The sequence below is a fragment of the Canis lupus genome, chromosome 16, assembly GCF_003254725.2.
Source record: "Canis lupus dingo isolate Sandy chromosome 16, ASM325472v2, whole genome shotgun sequence".
Lineage (NCBI taxonomy): Eukaryota > Metazoa > Chordata > Mammalia > Carnivora > Canidae > Canis > Canis lupus.
In genome coordinates this window covers 15354653-15376041 of record NC_064258.1, presented here as the reverse complement: position 1 = coordinate 15376041, position 21389 = coordinate 15354653, and the positions used below count along the sequence as shown (strand labels likewise).

Here is a 21389-nt window from a genome sequence, read left to right as displayed (position 1 = left end):
AGAACAATCCCTTCATCTGAAGATTCTAATTTAATCCCACTTGCAAAGTGCCTTTTGCTTTGTAGGGTACCATATTCACAGATTCTAGAAATTAGGATGTGGACAGCTTTGGGGGGCCATGTCTGGCTTACTACCCTAAGTCCCAGGGCATTTCTCACCTCCTGTCTGAGGCCAGGCCAAATCCTCCGCGGATGCTCCCATGTTATAACATTTGAGGTTCATCATGCCTAGCCATTCCTTCGTCTCAGCCACCCTCTGCTGCCCGACTCCTGACATCTTTTCTTCATCTTTCCACAACTTCATTCTATTCCTGATGCCTCCAGAGATGGCCCCCATACCTTCTGACTTTCCATTATGTAGCAGTGGTACATCTTTGTCCTGCTCCCAGGCAGACTTAAGATGAGAGGGATCAATTGTGCCTTAAGCATTTCAATGGCATCAAGACCTTTGAGGACTGTGCTGGCCCCTTTAACTATTACTCTATTATGTCTTCAGTCTTGGGAAGATAACCCCTCCTCCTCTGAGGTTCCTCCTGAGCCTCAAGGGTGTAACTCCCACCTCGTCCTGCCCCATTCCACCCCTCATACTGACCCAGGGTGACCTTTCTAACAGGGAAATTGGAGCACTCTTGCTCCCTGGCTTAAAATCCTTCAATAGCTCCCATCACCTACTTGCTGAAAATCCAAATTTTAGTCCAGCATAGCTGACTCCTCCCTATCTTCATCTCCTGCCTAAACTGGACTGCCTGTCTTCCCTGAGCACCATGCTATTCCATGTCTCTGCACATGCTGTTTCTGCTACATGCAATGCCCACCACACCCCCATGCACCTGGTACACTCTTTACCCCTCAGATCATGGCTCAGCATCACCTAGCTGTCCCTGGTGTCTCTGAAGATGGCACTGAAGTGCCCTTGCTCAGGCTTCTTCTGTCTTCTGATTAGATGCTCCCCGACTTTGCATATAATGTGTTCCTGGAAGTGTGTATAAAGGGGTATGTAGGGACACCTGAGTGGCTCAGAGGTTGAGCATCTGCCTTTGGCTCGGGGCATGATCCTGGGGACCTGGAATCGAGTCCCACATCAGGCTCCCTGCATGGAGCCTGCTTCTCCCTCTGCCTGTGTCTCTGCCCGCGCCACCCCCCCCATGTCTCTCATGAATAAATAAATAAAATATTTTTAAAAATAATAAAATAATAAAGGGGTATGTATAAAGCTGAGGCAGTACACTTACACAAGTCATAAGGCAGGCTTTCTTCCCTGACAGCTATAAACAAAGTGCCTGATTTGACATAATTGTCAAGCTCCTTTGAACCCTGAGTATTGTGCAATTTACACATGATTATTTAAAAATATTAAAAGCACAATTTGGACATTAAACATATACACTTAAATAATTTGTCTTCAAAAATAGGGCAAAAAGAAATAAATGCAAATATTGCGGGTTGTATAACCTGATGGAAATATCTGGAAATTCCAGATGGGATATAATAAACATAATTTTAAATAGCTTAGGATGGAATAAAGGGAAATCCTAGTGTACCAGAAATGAAGACAAAACAACACCCACATTATAAGCGTGTGAATGACTGTTGCATCTAACAGGGTTGGGAGAAGAAGGTTATATAGGCCTTGGGCCCATGAAGTTCAGAGTTGGAGCTGATGCCTCCTCCAGAGAAAGTCCCCCAAAGGCCTCATATTCAGAAAATACATGGTTTAGAAAAAATGCACCCAACACTAAAAGATGATATTTAGTTGGGTCCTCAGGAAGCAGATGTCGAGACACACTTTAAAGTGCAGGAGGTTTAGGGGGAAATAATGCTATGAAAGGTAAAGGCATGAAGAAGCAGGATTTTGCAGGCAAAATCTCTGACCAGGGCACAGACCTAACATCCATGAAAGGGACGAGGAGTGCAAGCAGGTTTGGGCAGCAAGAACAGAACATGCTGTGGTTCTTTTTTTTTTTTTTTTTTTTTAAGATTTTATTTATTTATTCACGAGAGACACAGAGAGAGGCAGAAACATAGGCAGAGGGAGAAGCAGGCTCTTCACAGGGATTCTGATGTGGGACTCAATCCCTGAACTGCAATCATGCCCTAAGCCAAAGGCAGGGTGTCAACTGGGATCAACCGCTGAGCCACCCAGGCATCCCCATGCTGTGGTTCTGATGAACTTCCACCAAACCAAACAAAGGATACTAGAGCAAGTAATTCCTATTCGAGGAATCCTGTATTGAGCAGAAATGCCCAGGCCCTAAAAACTCACCTGCTCACTCACTGGCTGGGACTGCCCAAGTACAACGTGGCCTAAGCTTGAAAGCCAACGCATTTCCTGAAGGCATTAATAACTGGAGCTGTCAGCTAACAGCACTCCTTGTAGCTGAATGGTAAATTCCTAAAGATCTGAGTGGCAGAAGAACTCCACTGCTGCCACAAAGAACAAAAAGCTGATGCCTCAGGCTGGGCTCTGGGTGATAGTAGTGGGTGGGGCAATATCTTCCTTAAGAATCTAGAACTACAGCTTGTACCTTGCAGTGGGTGAGATTCAAATTTACATTACCCACAGGGCAGATCAATTGCCATAAAAACTGGACAAGGACCAATGATAGCACTTGAGGTTTCTGGCTGAAGGAAACCCAAAACAGGAGGAATTATCCCACAATCCAGACCGTGAGCCTGGCTCAATATAAGCTCACAATCACATATTGCAAAACCCACAAGGAAATAGTCCACCATTAGTGAGAATACAACAAACAGGCAGGATCACAATCCAAGAACTTGAATTCATACATGAATTCAAAATAGAATAAGACAGGAATAGTTTTATAAGACATAAAACTAACAAAGGGCAGAAAGTGGAAGAAGCGGCATGGGAAATGCCTGGTAAATAGAAAAAAAAATCGAACCTTAAGAAAAAATCAAGATACTATTAAAAAGAAAGTAATATTGGGATCCCTGGGTGGCGCAGTGGTTTGGCGCCCGCCTTTGGCCCAGGGTGCGATCCTGGAGACCCGGGATCGAATCCCACATCGGGCTCCTGGTGCATGGAGCCTGCTTCTCCCTCTGCCTGTGTCTCTGCACCTCTCTCTCTCTCTCTCTCTCTCTCTCTCTGTGACTATCATAAAAAAGAAAGAAAAGGTTCAAAAAAAAAGAAAGAAAAGAAAGTAATATTTGAAAAAACAACAAAATTTCTGGAAATAAAATAGTCCTTGAACTTTTAAAAACTCAGTTGATGGGTTAAACAGCTGACCTAAACAGGGCTGCAAAGAATTAGTAAAATGAGCTACAGATGAGAAAAATACCCAGCATGAAAGAGAAAATGATGGATGGAGACACAAAACATATGTGATATGTTTAAGAGCAGAGATTAAAACACCCACAATAGATCTATCTAATCATATTTTCTCATTTAGAAAGAGATAATTTATTTCCTCCAGGAGGAAATAAATTTATAAAAGAAAGGCTGACGAGCTTCAAGACGATGGAAGACATAAATCCTCAAACTCAAGAGGCCAATCCTCAAGCTCAAAGGTAAAGCCACAGGTAGAAACATCGTGCTGAAACTAGAACCACCAAAAACAAAAAGAAAATCCTAAAAGCAGCTGGAGAAAAAGACAGATTGACATGAAAGGAAAAGGTATCAGAGTGACCAGTGACACTTCTATGATAAAAATAGAGATCAGGGAATCCCTGGGTGGCTCAGCGGTTTAGAGCCTGCCTTCAGCTCGGGGTGTGGTCCTGGAGTCCCAGGATCTAGTCTTCCCACACTTCCTTCACTCTAACTTAGGCCTTCACAAAGCCTCACCTTTGGCCAAAGCATGGAGGGTTCATAAAGGACGTGAAGGAGGATGTGCACCTGTGTGTTGCCATAGAAACTTTGTTCAGCTTGGTTCACCTGGGACTGTGAAGGTCTATGGGTACCATGGTTTCCAGGAGGGGCGACATGAGGTGGTCTTGGGCGTAGTCCTCAGCTTTATCCTGACTTCCTCTGTCAGGGAGAAGCATTTCCCGAGGGCTATCAAGAAATGTCTGCCCCTACTCTTCCCAGGAGTCACCCTCCATTATGTGGCCTGTGGGCATGTGGGCACCTCAGAGGTCCCCTTCCACTACATGCTCCTTTACAGGAGGTCAAGGAAGCTCCTTGGGTCTTATCTTGCATCATTGGGGTCCGAGGGGAGCTGGAGCAGGATGGGAGTAGCCTCTCCTTTGCCTGTGATGTCTTTAAGCCTTCAGAAATCTCTGCGTTAAAAGCCATCCACTTCCATGTGCAAGGGTACTCACAAACTTTGGGGGATCCGTATCCAGAGTACTTCCCTTCTTCCCTGTGATGGAAGAGGGAGCCTGGAAAGGGCGACAAGCATAGTCCTGGGCTCCACAGAGGACACTGTGAATGCTCTCACGTGGAAAGAGGAGGGTGACCAAGCACTGCCTCCTCTCCTGTCCTCTTTGTACATGTACGTGTGTGAGGACGAGATGCCCGCTCTCAGGTGGGGCCTCCTAGTAAAGCTCCGCAGGTGAATGACTGTCCCAACTCCTTCTGGCCACACAAAAGTAAGTTGTGGGGTAGATTGTGGGCTGCTCAGCTCTGGGCCTTAGCCTCGATCTCCAGACAAGGACAAAATGACACTTGACATCTTGTCACACAGTTTATAAGAGATTTACCTAAAACTTAAGAGTACAATGCAGTGCAAAGTAAAGAATTGAGAAAAGCTGGACTAGCAAACACTCATCGAAAGAAAATGGACTAGTAAATACCTTTAGACAAAACAGACTTTTAATAAGATTTTATTTATTTATTCATGAGAGACACAGAGAGAGAGGCAGAGACATAGGCAGAGGGAGAAACAGGCTCGTTGTGGGAAACCTGATGCAGGACTTGATCCCAGGACCCTGGGATCACACCCTGAGCTGAAGGCAGATGCTCAACCGCTGAACCACCCAGGTGGCCCCAAAGAGACTTTTAAAAATGATCTTATTTATTTATTTATTTATTTGACAGGGAGAGAGCAAGAACAGGGGAAGCAGCAGAGGGAGAAGGAGAAGCAGGCTCTCTGCTTAGCAATATGGGGCTCGATTCTGGGACCCTGGGATCATGACCTGAACCAAAGGCAGCTCAACCAACTGAGCCACCCAGGCTCCCCAAAAATAGACTTTGATCCTAGAAGCATTACTAGGATAAACAGGATCACTGTATTATGAAAAAAATAAGGTACCATGTACCTAACAACATGGACTCATATAAAGCAAAACATGACAGAATTATGAGGGAAATTTTGAAAAACAATCACAATGGGAGATTTCTATATACCTCTATTTGATAAGACAAACAAAAATTAGTAAGAATCTAGAATATTTGAAAAGTGTATTAAACTAATTCTCTCCAAACAATTAGAGATTTTATGTTCTTTTCAAGCATGCATGAAATATTTACAAAAGCTGGCTGCAAAGCAGATCATAACAAATTCCAAATAACCAATTTTATTCAGACCCCTTTTTAAAATCACAGCATAAGGGATCCCTGGGTGGCACAGCGGTTTAGCGCCTGCCTTTGGCCCAGGGAGCGATCCTGGAGACCTGGGATCGAATCCCACGTCGGGCTCCCGGTGCATGGAGCCTGCTTCTCCCTCTGCCTATGTCTCTGCCTCCCTCTCTCTCTCTCTCTCTCTCTCTCTGTGTGACTATCATAAATAAATAAAAAATTTTTTAAAAATCACAGCATAATAAATTAGAAATAATAAAAGGATATATAAAATGTTTGCGGGCAGCCCCAGTGGTGCAGCGGTTTAGTGCTGCCTACAGTTGGGGTGTGATCCTGGGGATCCAGGATCGATTCCCACATTGGGCTCCCTGAGTGGAGCCTGCTTCTCCCTCTGCCTGTGTCTCTGCCTCTCTCTCTCTCTGTGTCTCTCATGAATAAATAAAATCTTAAAAAAAAAAAAAAACAAAATGTTTGCAACAGAGAAGAACCATTTAAGAAAAAAAGCAAAACTCCTTGTACTCACATTTAAAAAAAAAAGATTTTAAATAATCTCTACACTGAACATGGGGTTTGAAGTCACAACCCCAAGCTCAAGAGTTGCATGCTATGGGGCACCTGGGTGACTCAGTTAAGTAGCCAACTTTTGGTATCGGCTCAGGTCATGATCTCCCGGTTGTGGAATCCAGCCCTCTGTCAGGCTCCACGCTGAGCACAGAATCTGCTTCAGATTCTCTTTCCCTCTCTCTGCCCGTCCCCCTAGCTTATGTGCAAACTCATTCTCTCTCTCAAATAAATAAATATTTCTTAAAAAAAAAAAAGAGTTGCATGTTCTATCAACTGAGCCAGTCAGGTGCCCCAGCTCCTATTTTAATACTGCTTTACATGTTTGTTCTTTGGAACAATTGCTACTGTAAAAAGCTTATAACAAAAAATTTCAGCTGATTACAGAATATTTATTTAATATTAATGTATCAAATATGCAACTAGTAATCTTGAGGGGGGAAATATACCAAGAGGATATACAGTTATAAAAGTAGATTCATGTTAAAAATGTCAAATGGAAGGTATATTTTTATTCTTCCACTTTTCACATATACCAGAAGACAAAGGAAAATAAATTTAAATAAGTTAACTACTCAGGTGGTTGGAGTCTTTCGTTTTACTTTGGTAATAAGAAAATCCAGAATTAATACTGAATTTCTTATCTTACATTCATCTGAAAAAGAATGATCATATATTCATCCATCTGGGTACTTCTTCGAGGGATATTAGCAGATTAGTTGATTTCTGGACCCCATCAAAATTCTAGCTGGCTTAGTTGTAGAAATTCACAAGCTGATCCTAAAATTCAAATGGAAGTTCAAGGCATCCCGAATGGCCCAAAACAATCTGGAAAGAAAAGAGCAGAGTTAGAGGACTCAAATTCCTGATTATCACATTTGGAAACATTAAATGCACGCTACCAATAACACAAAAGATGGTGGCTAACCTGCTGTAAGATTAATGCATTGAAGTGAAGTGATATAACTCACATAAGGTAGGATATAGGGGTGCCTGGGTGGCTCAGTTGGTGAAGTATCTGCCTTTAGCTCAGGTCATGCCAGTCCTACGTGGGGCTCCTTGCTAAGCAGGGACTCTGCTTCTCCGTCTCCCCCAATCTTATGCTCTCGCTCTCGCTCTCTCTCTCTCTCAAATAAATGAATAAAATCTTTAAAATAAATAATAAAATAAAATGCAATCCTATCAGTAAGCACATTAAGTTTGATGACAGGTTCACAGTTACAAAACTAAAACAAAAACAAAAACCTACAAACCAGTAAGAAAAAGAGTTCATGACAGGAAGGATATGAAGAGAAAATCTGAAGAGTGAGCAACCAAAATGTCTAGTACATATGAAAGGGTGTTCAATTCTCGTAATAACCTGGGAAATACAAATATCAAACACAAAGTAAGACAGTGAACTATGATTTCAAACTCATTGTGTTGACAAGGTTCAAAGCCCAGAATCAGTAACTGTTGGCAAGGCTCTGAAAACAGGACCCCATGCACTGTTGGTGGGAGCGTCGCTGGGCGCCACCTCACTGGTGAGCGGTTTGGTGAACTTAGGGAAGTCTTGGGGTCTCTCCCAGAGAAAGTCAAACCTACACAATGAGATAGGAGTGCAGATGTTCCTGGCAGCAGGTTTGTTTTCATTCCCCTCGGGGGAAAGGGAAGTAAACTGGAGTTTATTTATTCAGTGAAATACTATATAGTGGTTAAAATGAATGAACCAGATATTCTTGTTTAAACATGACTGTATCTCAAAAACAATGATGCTTAAAAAAAAAAAAAGAGCAAGCTGCAATCTGATATGGAGTGAATTACATCATTCACATAAACATTTAAAATACCAAACCCAGCGGTATATACTGTTCACTGATTCACGAGGACATGAGTGGGATCTCCAACCTCTGGGAAGGGAAGGAAATGGGGTCCAGGGCACTGGCCTTACCTGTATCCATAACTTTCCATTTTTAAAGAGACGTCTGGGCTGACTGGCATCCTGAGTCCTGCTCCTGCTGCCTTCCAAAGCAGCTCCATCCCTGGCCGCCCCCTGGGGTCCCCAGAGGTGAACAAAGATATCCTATCTTTCTTCCCCCTTTAAGGTAGTTCCAGTAGGGTTTTTGTCACTTGTCCCCAGGGGGCCTGCTATCCTTCCTTCCTTCCTTCCTTCCTTCCTACCTCCCGCGCCCCCAAATATCATTTCTGGTTCCCTCCGCCCAGTAGCTATCCCACAAACATGAGTGTAGGTGAACCTGTCCAGGAAAGGGAGCCGCCAACCCTAGGCTCTACCATTTCTTTTGGGCTGTCTCTCAAGGTGAGAGAGAGCATTCCTACGAGGGACTGGCACAGCAACTTCGTCTCTTTCCCACTCGGCCTCAGTTTCCTCCCAAATGACGGGTCCGGCCCCTTCCAGCCCCAGCTCCCTCTGATGCTCGCAACTGTGTCCTTTCGCGTCGAAAACAACCCTCGGGCGTTGGACAAAAGCACCCACCCCCTTGTTACCCTTGGAACCACAGCCCGCTTCCCTGGAACCCGGGCTGCACAGAGCTGGTCACATGAACTCGGGCTGTCTCTGGTGTGACGGGTTTCTGAGCTCCCTTTGTGCGCGCAGGTTTTGAAAGGGAACGACCCGGGTTCTGGGTTTGAGAGGAGCAGGGGGACCCGGCGGGAGGAAGAGGCTGTCGGAGCCAATCAAGCCGCCTCCAGACCCCGGCACGTCGCCTCGGCTGCGCGCGGCCGTTCGCGCTCGGCTCTCCCGCCCCCGGGTCTCGCCGAGGCCGCCGGGGAGGCGAGGACCCCAGGTGAGAGGCCGGCGGGCGGGGGGGGCCGGAGCGGGGCAGGCCGCGCGGCGCGGCCCGGGCTCCACGACGGGCTGGCCCGGGGCTCAGGGCGTGTCCGTCGCCGCCCGGCGGCTCGCTCGACACTGTTCGCTCCTACCGGCTGTAGATGGAGCTGTCTGGGTTCCTGCAGCCTCCGACGAGCCTCGGAGTGTTTCTCTTTAAACGGCCTGAGAGGGACATGCCTCCCAGGATGCAGTTTGTATCAACATGGCAGCTGCTGTGCAGCTCCCCTGCTGAAGAGGCGCCGGGACGGCAGCGCAGCTCGCAGCCGGGGCCGGGGCCGGAGCCGGGGTCGCAGCCGCGGCCGCACAGGGGCCGCGCGCGGGCCGGGGGCCGGTGCTGAGGGCCGGGGCCCAGCTCGCGGCCGGGGCGCAGCCCGCCCGGCCGCCCGCACCGCCGCGCGCCCCGCTCCGACGCCGCCGCCCGGCTCGGCCGCTCCGTCCCCGCCCGCCCCGAGCAGGCCGGGCCCGACGGCCGCGCGGCCCGGGCGGGGAAGGCAGGGCCGGGCGGGCGCCGCCTGCGGAGAGGCCGGGGGCCGGCCTGCGTGGGGCCGCGCGGCGGCGGCGGCGACTCCGGGCCGGGCCGGACAGCGCACGGCCATGGCCGAGGCGGCCCCGGCTCCGGTGAGGGCGGCCCGCGCGCGCACGGACGCGCGGACTCGGGGCCCGGGGGACGGCCTGCGCGTCCCGGGCTCGGCGGCCCGGCCTGGGGTCTCGGTAAGGGTCGGAGACGCCGCGACGTGGGGGCGGGGGGTGGGGGTGGGGGCCGGAGGGCTCGCGCGCCCCTTAACGGGGGGGGCTGCGGGATGGGAGCGGGGCCGAGGATCCGGCCGCCGTCCGGGCGAGGCTGCGGGGACGCCGGGGCCTGGCGCGCTCGCGGGCCCGGGGGTGGGCGCCCGGGGCGGCGCGCCTCGCTCCCTGCGGAGCCGGCGCTGCGTCCGTCGGGGTTGCCGCCGCACGTTTTCCGCAGAGCTCGCCCCCGCCGAGCCTCCCGCGGCCGGAGCGCGGCGCTGACGCGGCTCTCCCATTTCTCAGAGCGGAGACACTGAGGCACAGACGCCTGGCGGCGACCTGCCCGGCCTGCCCCAAGGTCACGTAGCGAGTCCTCCGTGGCCCGGTGCCCGCGTCCCCAGAAATGCCTGCCTTCCCGGGCGGCGGGCCTGGACGGGGAGGGGGCGGCTCTGGCGGCGGCCTCCCCTGGGTTCGGGCGGTGGGGGCCTGGCCCTCCGCGTGGTGGACGCGGCCCGTCGGGGGGGCGGGGGGGAGGTGACGGCGGGGTGAGAGGCCGGGCAGCGCCCAGCCCGGCGAGCGGCTGCGCAGCGTCGTGGGGAGCAGGTGACCCTCGGGCTCGGGCGCCTGGGCCTGCAGCCACTGTGTCTGGAGGGGGGCCCCCCGCCAAATTAGGGGCGTCGGGACGGATGGGGTCTGGGGAGCGAGCTCCTAAGGGCTTAGTGGCTGACGGTCTTGTGTAGTGGGCCATTCTTAAAAATCTCCCCGCAGACCTGCTCTTTGAAGATGCAGTGGCTGTGCTGGGGAGCAGGATTGCTGCATGGGAGTCAGCGTCTGTGAGCCTCAGTTTACTATCGTGGACAGGAAGGGGTCGGGATATATGCTTTTTAAAGAGCCTCCCGGCTCAATAAAAAAAAAAAATAAATATATAAATAATAATAATCCTCTCTTGGAAAATAAAATAAATAAAATAAAATAAATAAAATAAAATAAAATAAAATAAAATAAAATAAAATGGAGATTTAAGAATGCCTACCTCTGGGCTTCAGTCTCCAGGGCCCTCGAGTGGTATATAATTCTGAGTTAACCACACTGGGTCACACAAGAAAATGGCATGGCTTGCTTTCTTTCTTTTTCTTTTTTTTTTTTAAATAAATTTATATTAATGGTTATGTATATATATTTTTTCCTGCTAAGATGCATGTATCCTGGAGACCCATCCACTTGTGATACAGGAGGTAGGGAGGGTCGGTTAAATCCTATGATACGTGGTCCAGAATTCCACAAACACACACACACACACACACACACACACCCCAACAGTTTGAGAATGCCAGGTTATTAGTCTTAGATACTATATTTACAGCTCCATCCCTGTCTTTATGCTTTGGGTAAAATTAAGCCACAGGTTTATTGGTATAGAGGACATCATAGCAAGGGGTGTTATTTGGGGGTGGAAAAGGGGGTATGCCCCCGTGTCCCCCTCATCCCTCTACAGTCTTCCGAATCTAAAAGTGGAGAGAGCCAGTCTAGTAAGAGAGCAAAGAAATGTTATTTTCCTTTAAGCTCTGATTAAACTAGTTGGTAAAGGTATCTACTCTGCTGGCTTTAGGTACTGTACTGGAGCTTCTCCCCATTGTTTTAGTTAAACCCCTGTATTACTCTGGGGGACTAACTTGGCCCCCCAGGGAATTCCCTTCTCCTATTAGTTGTAGGCAAATACCCTAACCCCCATCCATGGACAGGGTCATAATGACCCTATTGTGTTGCATTATGCTAGTCATTTCCCCTGTGTGAGGCCTCTGTCCCAGGGAGCTGTCCTGTCTGCCCTCACCTACTAAGAGTTGAGAGGTGGCTTAGTTGTTAATGAGTCTTCAGGTTTAGGGGTCTGTGAACCACTTGAAAGTGTTTGAAGAATTTTGTGTGTGTGTGTGTGTGTGTGTGTGTGTGTGTGTGTGTGTGTTTTGAGGGGGAGAATTCACAACTTTCATTAGGTTTTCAAAAGGGTCCCTGATCCCAGCTTTAAGTGGAAATGCCTTTATGGACAGGGCCTCCCCCACTATAGAACCTCCCACAGGTCTTTGTTGAATCTCCAAGCCTCTCTGAATTTTAGAGGTAGAAAGGATTCAGAACACTTAACTGAGCTAAGCTGCTGCCTCTGTTGACAACCTACAGTGGAGGCAACCTACAGTGGAGGCTGAAAGGCCAGTCTCGGCAGCCAGCCCTCTCTGTGACCTTGGGCAGGTTAGTTGGCCCTCTCTAGGCTTCAGAGTCTTCATTATGCTAAGTGTGGGTAACAGTTCTCAGAGTCCTATTTCGTAGGGCTTCCTAAGGATTACGTGTGAGATCACCCTTTAAAATGCTTAACGCAGTTCACGGTGCACAGTAAATGCTGACTAACTGTTAGCTGTTATCTGACTAATTAGCTCTCACATCTGGTTAGCTGCAGAGCTACTGGATCATGCCACCTCAAAAATATTCCGCTTGAACGGGCCTTCAGTTTTCAATTCTTGGCTTGACAGCATGGTGCTGTCTCAGTGAAGGCCCTCATAAGTGAATGTATGAGCAAGTAAAGGAAAGAGAAGTGGTAGGAGATAGAAATAGGTTGAGAGGGCTCTCCTAGATGACCCAAGGAATGTCATTTACCCTAACATGTTTTTTCCCGTGACCCAATGATTTATACCATTCATTAATTCAGCAGACATTTATTGAGCACATACTGTATATCAGACTGGACAGCGGGGATGTGCTCACTTTCAAACGAAGAGAATGGGAATTTCGGTTGTATTAAAGGTTACTTGGACATGGCACAGTGATGGGCCATCAGCGCATTCGCTGAAGGAAGATTATGAGCAAATGGACAAACATGCTATAGAAGAACTTATATTGAGTTCCACTAAAGCTATTGATTGTCTGGATAAGTAAACACAGGGCTGGCCACTCAGAAGACCCTGGCTTCACCTCCCTGGCGACACAAGAATTCTCTCAACCTTGAGTGTGCAAGGTGGGGAACAGGGAGAGAGTGCGTAATGAAAATCCCCAAAGGAATTGGTCTTCATTCTGGTTCTTGTCCCCACCAATCCTGATGTGAGTCACAGAACTGGGGGGCTCCAGCCCCATATCCAGTCCCCCCGGGCCTTGGCTCCTCATTCCCCACCTCACCAACTGTAGGGAAGAGCTCAGACCACCAGCATACACCTGCTGCAGTGGACCATCTACCCCGGGGACTTGGGCTTCCATACAAGTGGCTGAATTGCCATCCGCTGGCCTGGCTCGGGCAAGGTGTCTCTCTTCCCATTTTGCTCATAGCAGGAGTCAGCCTGGGATGCCCAGAAGCGCATTTGGCCTCTCCAGGAGGGGCTGGGCCCATATAACATGTCTTAGAGGCAAACCTACACCATATAAATGCTCTGAGAAATTTGACTGATAAAGTCCACAATTCAGCTTTTACCAGAGAGTATGGAGAATGTAAGGTAATTGTGTGTTCCCATTCCTGGAAGAAGGGAGGGAAAGATAACACTGGGACTGCCTGCTGACACAAGTGGAAGCAGTGGGGCCAGATGTCGAGGTCACCTTTGAGGTAAGTCTTTTAAACAGCACTGGCCCCGCCGGAGCCTCCTCCCCCCTCGCTGGGAGTCTTGGGGTAGTAACAGTGCCTGGCGCTGACAAAATTCTGCTGTCGTTTTAGAGTTTTGTTGTATTTGATGCCCAGTGCTCAAACTCAGTGAGGAGGCAGATGTGTCAGCTACTGTCTTCGTTTTACGTGCAGGGACACTGAGAACAGAGAGGTCAAGTAACCAGGCAGCAATCGACACGCACAGGTCTGAGAGCCAAGGCCAGTGTCCTTACCCCTCTCGTCCACTCCTGGTCATGGGGATCCCTGGACATGTGTGTCATCAAGAAAGAGATGGCTCTCCCAACACAGAAGGTGGCATTGCCACCTTTTCTTTGTTATTATTAACAGTTTTATAATTGACCTCTGAATCCATGCTGGGTTCTCCAGAAGACATTCATGTCTGTGGAACATATCTTACTGCCCATGAACCTGCAGCCCCTTTTCTGTGGGTGCCTGTCTTTGGCATTTACTTTGTCAGCTGGAGACCGTGGCCTTCAATCCTATCCTTTCTTTCCTTGAACACAGGTCCCACAGCTGGACATGGAGACCCAACGCCCATCACCTCCATCATTCCCCAGTGTTCTGCAAGAAGAAAGCCCCCGCCAGACCCCCACTGGACTCCCCCGAGATACTCTGTTCCAATCCCGTGTTCTTCCCCCCAAAGAAATTCCTTCTTCATCTCCTCCCATCCCCCGACAAGGCTCCCTATCCCAGACTCCCAAGCTAGAGACCTCTGGCCGAATGCCGCATGTTCTCCAGAAGGGACCCTCACTCCTGTATCCTGCCACTTCTGAGCAAGAGACTCATCTCCAGGGTTCCCTGACTTCCCAAGAAGAGACCCAGTATCCACCCCCAGCTGCTGCTGAACAAGAAATCTCACTTCTCTCCCACTCCACCCCCCACCAAGAGGCCCCACTCCACTCGCCTGAAGTTCCGGAGAAAGACCCCCTGACCCTTTCCCCCACGGTTCCTGAGACTGACATGGACGCCCTGCTTCAGAGCCCCGTTGCCCAAAAAGACACTCCCTTCCAGATCTCTTCTGCAGCCCAGAAGGACACGCCACTCCCGACAGCGGAGATTACCCGCTTGGCCGTGTGGGCTGCCGTCCAAGCGGTGGAGAGGAAACTAGAGGCCCAGGCCATGCGGCTCCTGACCCTGGAGGGACGGACCGGGACGGCCGAGAAGAAGCTGGCAGACTGTGAGAAGACGGCTGTGGAGTTTGCGAACCATCTGGAGAGCAAGTGGGTAGTGCTGGGGACCCTGCTGCAGGAGTATGGGCTGCTACAGAGGCGGCTGGAGAACATGGAGAACCTACTGAAAAATCGAAATTTCTGGATCCTGCGGCTGCCACCAGGCAGCAATGGAGAGGTCCCCAAGGTAAACCACTCCCAACTGGGGCTTCCCAAGCAGTGACCGGAATTGGCATGTGTTTTAGGAGTTTCATCTAAAAGAGGGAAGAAGAGATGGTTAAAAGGAAACAAATAGAGTGATACCTAGTTGCCAGCATTACTTCCCGAAGCTCAAGACATGCCAAAATCCAGTGATTTGTCCTGTTGATAAAGCCCTAGGGGAACAGATCAGAGAACCTGTTAGTGATCAGGGATGGTCCATTTGGAAGGGCATTCAGTTCACAAGAAGTGTGAATTGCTTAGCAGTTCACTGTCCAGGTGGACCGAGACCCTGGTGAAATGTTCCAGAGCTCTATCCTGCCTCACAATTTTTATCAGTTGACTTATGAATTATGTAAATGCCAGTAAAAATGTGATTCCAAGAGGTATCCTAAAAAACTAGAGAATAGTTAGGTTTTACTATTCCCAGAAGATTCTGAAAGAACTTGAATGTGGAGTGGTTTTCTTTCTAATTCTCTTGTGTGTTGTCCCTGAACTCAGCCTTATGTAGGGAAGAGACTTGGACTATATTCTCCAGGCCAGCATTTCTCAAATGTTACTGTGTGCTTGAATCACCTGGGGATCTTACTAAATGCAAAATCTGATTTAGGAGGTCTAGAGTGGGGCCTAGGGGTCTGCATTCTAGTACGTCCCCTGGTGCCATGTCTGCTGGTCTGCAGACCATGCTTTATAGCAGCAAGGATTATCCCATTAGACAGAAAGTGGACCAGCAAAATGAGGCCCTTTCTCTGTGAGGCCAGGACAGTACTGAAGTCAGGCCAGATTTCTAGAGAGGTCTGTGGTGAATACCTACATCCATGCCTTTGGGCCTTTCCCACTCCAGTCCTAAGAAGAGGTGTTTGAGCCAGAGCCGGCGGGGGGGTGTGGGGGGTGGCGTGGAGGGTAGGGGGAGTCATCTGTTGCCTTGGGATTTGGCAGCTGAGGGCCTGTGACTGCCTTCCACTTGGTCTAAGCTGAGCTTGTGTGTTTTCAGGTCCCCGTCACCTTCGATGATGTCGCTGTCCATTTCTCAGAGCAGGAGTGGGGGAACCTGTCTGAGTGGCAGAAGGAGCTCTATAAGAATGTGATGAGGGGCAACTACGAGTCTCTGGTTTCTATGGGTAAGGAGGAGGTTCACTCACGGTGGGGGGTTTCTGTGACCCTAGCCTGAGGCTCACTTGGAAACCGTGGGAATTTTGAACTCTAGTACTACCAATAATCAAAAACAAAGAAAATTGAATTTTAGAGCACACACTCAGAATAAATGCCCACATGTACTCGTGCAGCAGAGATGAGGACAACTGGTAGACAGAGGCACCACTCCACTGAGAAGCCGCTTACCCCAAAGTCTGTTCATTCTTGTTATTTTCATCAATAAGTATATTCAAGGAGGAAAACCTAGGAAAATATACTTTAGTTTTATATGTATCCTTTGCTCTGGTATGGGGAACTCTTTGGGCACACACAAAAAGTTAGAAAAACATTACATATGCAAGTTGGATAGAAACTTTGATTCTTGCTAGAACTATTAATTGTATATACACATACCTCCCTGTTAGGGCAACTCTTTTCTTTTTTTCTTTTTTTTTTTTTAACTCTTTTCTTTTTAACTCATATTTCTTCTTTTCTTTTTAAAGCGCATACATAGTTGTGAAAATTTAACAATTTAGATTTATACAGTATAGAGCAATCCCCACCCTCCCACTGGTACTGCCCTCCAGAGGTAACAGCCATGAACCCTTTGGCCTGCATTGTTTCTCATCTTCTTTTGTGCACATGCAAACAGACACATGAGGGCAGGTGCTTGTGTGGATACAATCTGTGGTTTGCACAAATGGGATCGGTCACTTAATCTCCTGAAGGATAGGCCCTAGACCACTTTCCATGTCTGCACATATAGGCCTGCTCAGAAAGACAGTGCAGCATTCCAGATGAGCCCCTGGGTGTTTGACCTTTCTGCTGTTGATGAGCAACACGCTGATTCCACCTTCTGCCCATCACAGAGTGCTGTAATCAGCATCTCTGTGTATCCATGTGCACTTACACAAGTATTTTGGTAGCACAGATTCCAGGGAGGAGGTCTGCCCAATGAAGACGATGCATATTTACAGTATGATGGCCACGTCCCCCAGAAGGCTGTGTATAATCACACTCCAGAGTATGGCAATGCCATCTCCAGGCCCTGACCTGACTTGATGTTCTTTTCTTTTAAATATTTGTCTTCTCTGATGGGTGAAAAATGACACCTCCTTATTTTAGAATGTATTTCTTTGATGATTAGTGAACTTCTGCATCTTTTCCTGTGTTTACTGGCCAGTTGCATTTCTTCTATGAATTACCTATTTATATTTGCTTTATTTTTATTTTTTTACTAATTATAGAGGCTCTTTATTATAATAATGGATGTTAACCATTTACAGAGGAGCCTTACATCTGACGAATATTTCGACTATTATGTGTGCGTGCATGCACCTCTGTGTTTCCTTCAAGCTTCTTCATCTTGTAACTTTATTTCCAGAGTTTTAAACTTCTTTTTTTTTTTTTTTTTTTTGATGTGAGGGACACTATTATTATTTAGTATTTTAGCTTCTAGATTTTATCAGGATTCTTTTTTTTTTTACTCTGTAAAATTTCAAATCTCTCTTGTGCTTTTGGTATGAAAAGCCCAAGTAGGCATTGGCAACCTGTGAGCAACAGGATCCCTAGATGACAGGGGGCTAATTTCTGTGCGTGGGCAGGTGGCGCCCACTGCTGCTCCCACATGGGAGGCCGTGGTTAATGCACACATGTGTGCGGCTCCCCCTCACCCCAGCAACATGCATGCAGGCCCCCCATGCATGCATGCACAGGCCCACACACTGTGGTGACTAAGGAAGAGGGCTGGGAGGTTGACCCGTTTCTTTTCCAACATTACCACTGGGAGGGTGGCTACTCCTAGTGTCCCACTCATGCAGGTGATACCTTGACAACATCCAGTGTAACCTCACCACATAGTTTGTCTTCTTTCCTTCCTTCTGCCCAGACTATGCAATTTCCAAACCAGACCTCATGTCGCAGATGGAACGTGGGGAGAGGCCAACCATGCAGGAGCAGGAGGACTCTGAGGAAGGCGAGACACCCGCAGATCCCAGTGCTGGTGAGTGCTCCTGGGTGGCCCAGAGCTCTGCCTTCTGGATCTTTCATCACTCAGGAGGCCCAGCATGGGGTGTTGCAGTCCACAGTAGACCATGGAGGGCCGCTTTAGCAAGCTTTGTGCAGGAAGGAGGCCTACAGGTGCTAAGACCTGCCTGACACCTCCTTGACCCACCCCCCAGTGGCCCAAGTGGCTGGTAAATAAGAATGCCGTTGGGTCTCAGGGAGTTTTTGACAACACCAGGTGTCACCTCACTCTTTGCAGGAACCAAAACCAGAACTGAAAGAAAAGTGGTCATTTGTCAGGGTGCCAGTGACTGTGCCTCGTGGAGCTCTCCAGAGAAGGGCTGTATCTGGTCCCACAGCCAGTCAGTGGAGGGATAGTGGAGGGAGAGATTTTCCATGAAATGTTGTGTACTATGCAGGACAGTGTCTAGATGGGGCAGTTTGATGGAAGCAGCAGAAAGGTGCCCAGCAGGACTGGCCATGGGTCTCAAGTACAGACTCCAGCATCAGGTGCCTGCATTTGAATCCCGGCTTCCTTGCTCACTGGCAGGATGACTTTAGTGAACTCAGCCTTTTTGGAAGCTTGTTTTCCCCGCCTATAAAGTAGGATGGGTACTAAGCTGTAGGGCCTGATGTGGTGACTGGCATGTGCCAGCAGCCTTTGTCATTCTGCATGCAGCGTCATCCCTCCCCAGCCCACATGCTTGCCCCATGGGTGCTTTAGTGCTGCGTGGTCCATTTTCTGGAGCTCCTGCTTTGGAATTGCCTTTGGACTTGAATCTTCTACCTTGAAGGTCTACAGTGGAAGCTGATCCTTGTCCTTCACACCCAGACATCATGGGTGATCATATCTTTTGAAAAAGGATAATCTGGCTGGAGAACTCACTGGCACCAACAGCCAGGTCTTGTTATGAAGTAATGTCGTTGATCCTGGGACCTATCGACTGGCTCCTATCAGGAGGTCCAGAGACGTACAGAGTAATGTCAGCCCCGTGAACCAAGAGCCAAGGTAGCAGAGAGACAGAAGCCTGTGAAAAAATAAGTGTTAGTGTCTTTCAGAGAAATCCAGTGTCTTTACTTTCTAGAGATTTGCCTAGAGATTTAAATGGATAGTAGAGGCTGATGTGAGTTCATTCTGGCAGACAAAAAAGGTGATTTAAAGGCAGGTGAGACTGGGGACTTGGGGACAGAGAATGGCATGTGGCAGGATGTCCTTTTGTTTGGAAGAAAATAAGTGTATCCACAAAGTTTGGCCACAGCCAAAAACAAGGGTCACATGGGAAGAAGAGAACGATTCAAAGCAGAAGAAATAAGAAAGCAGGCCTGGGAGGCAGAGGATGAGAATATGGGAGGGTAGCTAATGGTAAATACCCTAATATCCAGCCTAATGTCCCAGTGGGGGTTTGTGGTCTAGGTGCTGCTCCTCTAGCATCCTCTCAGTAGCGCTGGGACGACACTGATCCCCTTCCCCTGTGTGCTGGTTCACACCCTCGTCACAGATGGGCCTCCCACAGACTAGGGCCAAAATCGAAAGCAAATAACCTCAACCCACTCTGCCTCAGGCCCAGTTTGTTCTGGCACACGCACGTCCACGGCCTGAGCTTCTGTGGGAAGTGGTAACCTCACAGAGGCTGCCTTGTAAGGCTGGAATGTTCCATTTGTTCTACTGACTATCTCCAGCCACTCGGGGCCCAGGCAAGAGGGAGGACGGGGAGGACATGGGAACCCCCGCCACACAGGGTTGGCTGTAAGCTTGCACCTCTGTGTGAAACCAGAGACCCTAGCTTCTGTATAGTAGGACTGTCCTGTGAATCTATGGCTATCAGAGCCCCAAACATGCCAGCGGTAACCTGTCTGCTCTCAGGTCTTCTCCCTTAGAAGGGTGGCTGCAGAACCAGTGCCAGTCTGATACCGACGGGGAAGAGCCTGGAACGTTGAGAATTTTAATAATTTCAAGTACACTGCACGTGACGATTTTATGAACTGGCTAAGTGAATTCAGTAAACTATTATTTATGGTTTGGATCCCTAAGGGCAAGGAGATCCAAAAATGATTCAGATACAATTCTGCTCTCAAAATACTCAGAGCAGGGGCTCCCATTCATGGCCCTTGAAGGTGGGTAATGGAGTAAAAACAAACCTGAAGGCGTGGCTAGAAATCCAAGGTGTTAGTCTTTTTGAAAAGCAGTTGAATATTTTTTAGTCTTTTTTTTTTTTTTAATCTTAAACTATGTTTTAAATTTTTTAAATGTTCATATGCTTGACTTAAGAATTTCCTTTCTGAGAGTCTGTAGCATGGAAAAGAATCTGAACTATGGATTAAGATGGACAGGTATTACATTATGATAGACTCGTAGCCACTAAAATCATAAATGAAGTTGTTTTTCCATATGTGTCATTTGTATGTTTATTATTTAGTTCATTGAGTATTTTGGGGGGGCCAAGTACTATGTCAAGAGAATGATAATAATAACTACCCCCACACACTCACATATAAAATTATAAAGAGCAGCGGTAGTGCTGTGAAGGTGAGCACCCAGGCCAATGAGACACCCGGTGTGGAAGACTTTCCTGCCCTGGGACAACAGAAGAGGCCTCTTTGAGGAAGTAGAATTTTTAGTGGAAATCTAAAGGGCAATTAGGAGCTCCAGTGACCCCGAGGAGAACTCACTGGAGGGAGGAAAGTCTGGAAGCCTAGAGACCAGTGGAGACTCCGTAGTCCAGGCAGGCGACATGGCACAGGCCAGGAAGGAAGTGTGTATCCCCGGGGACCTGTTTTAGTGGTAGGGGCTTCAAGGGACTTGCGATGGGCAGGTGTTGGCAGGGAGGCACACCCCTGCCTATGCAGCAGTAGGATGCTGGGTAGAGGACCCCAGGAGGTGCAGAGCTGGAGAAACAGCAAGAACACGTCAGGCTTGAGATCCGTGGGGGGTCTCCAGGAGAAAGTGTTGAAGAAGCAGTAGAATAAAAACTTAAAAACTGAGAGATCTGAGCTAGAGACAGATATCTGGGCCTTGATAGCATCGACCCAGTCCAGAGAAGAAGAGAAAGAGGCCATGCCCTTGGAAGGCCTGACTTAGAGCAGATTCAGAGATCTGGAATATATTGGTCTGAGTGGGGCCCAGGTGTTGGTATGCTTCCAAACGCTTCCACTATGATCCTAACACACAGCCGGGGCTAAAGACCACTGTTGTAGGATTTGGAGAAGGAGGGAAGAAACAGAGGAACCAAAGGAAACAGGAGTGGTCAGAAAGGTAGCAAGAAATGAGGATAGCCAGGGCACCTGGCTGGCTCAGTCATACAGCATGCGCAATTAGGATAGTGCATCGCTGGGCATTTCAGAGAAGAGTGTCTCCAGAAGGAGGGAGTATGATCAACCATGCTAAATCCTGCAGTGTGGTTTTAGTAAGGCGAAGACTGACGTATCACCGGATCTGCAGGTTGGCAACACCAGTGACCTCAGCAAGAGAAGCGTTGGTGGTGCGATGGGGTGGAAGCCCTTTGGAGTGGGTTGAGGGGAGGATGGGAGGCGAGGGAGGCAGCACACATCATCAGCTGTTTCAGGTTTAGCTGTGAGTGGGGAGTGGAAATACCGGGCAGTAGCTGGGGGTGGGGGTGGGGGTGGGGATCTTATTTGCTTAAGATGGGGATTGCTAACACCA

The 21389-nt window shown here is 48.6% G+C and overlaps 1 protein-coding gene across 4 annotated transcripts in view; it reads left to right on the top strand.

The window, feature by feature from the left end:
* Positions 1 to 8687: 8687 nt before the first annotated feature.
* ZNF777 (zinc finger protein 777) overlaps positions 8688 to 21389 on the top strand; it is a 28072-nt gene continuing 15370 nt past the window's right edge. The window contains exons 1-4 of one of the 4 annotated variants that reach the window (XM_025453705.3): positions 8688 to 8819; positions 13728 to 14579; positions 15585 to 15711; positions 17613 to 17726. In XM_025453705.3, coding sequence (XP_025309490.1) covers positions 13743 to 14579; positions 15585 to 15711; positions 17613 to 17726 — 1078 coding nt within the window. In that variant the 5' untranslated portion in view covers positions 8688 to 8819; positions 13728 to 13742. Of the gene's footprint in view, positions 8820 to 9386; positions 9575 to 10629; positions 13167 to 13194; positions 13408 to 13727; positions 14580 to 15584; positions 15712 to 17612; positions 17727 to 21389 lie in introns of those variants that run through there. The other 3 variants (XM_025453691.3, XM_025453700.3, XM_025453715.3) reach the window with 3 other exon arrangements.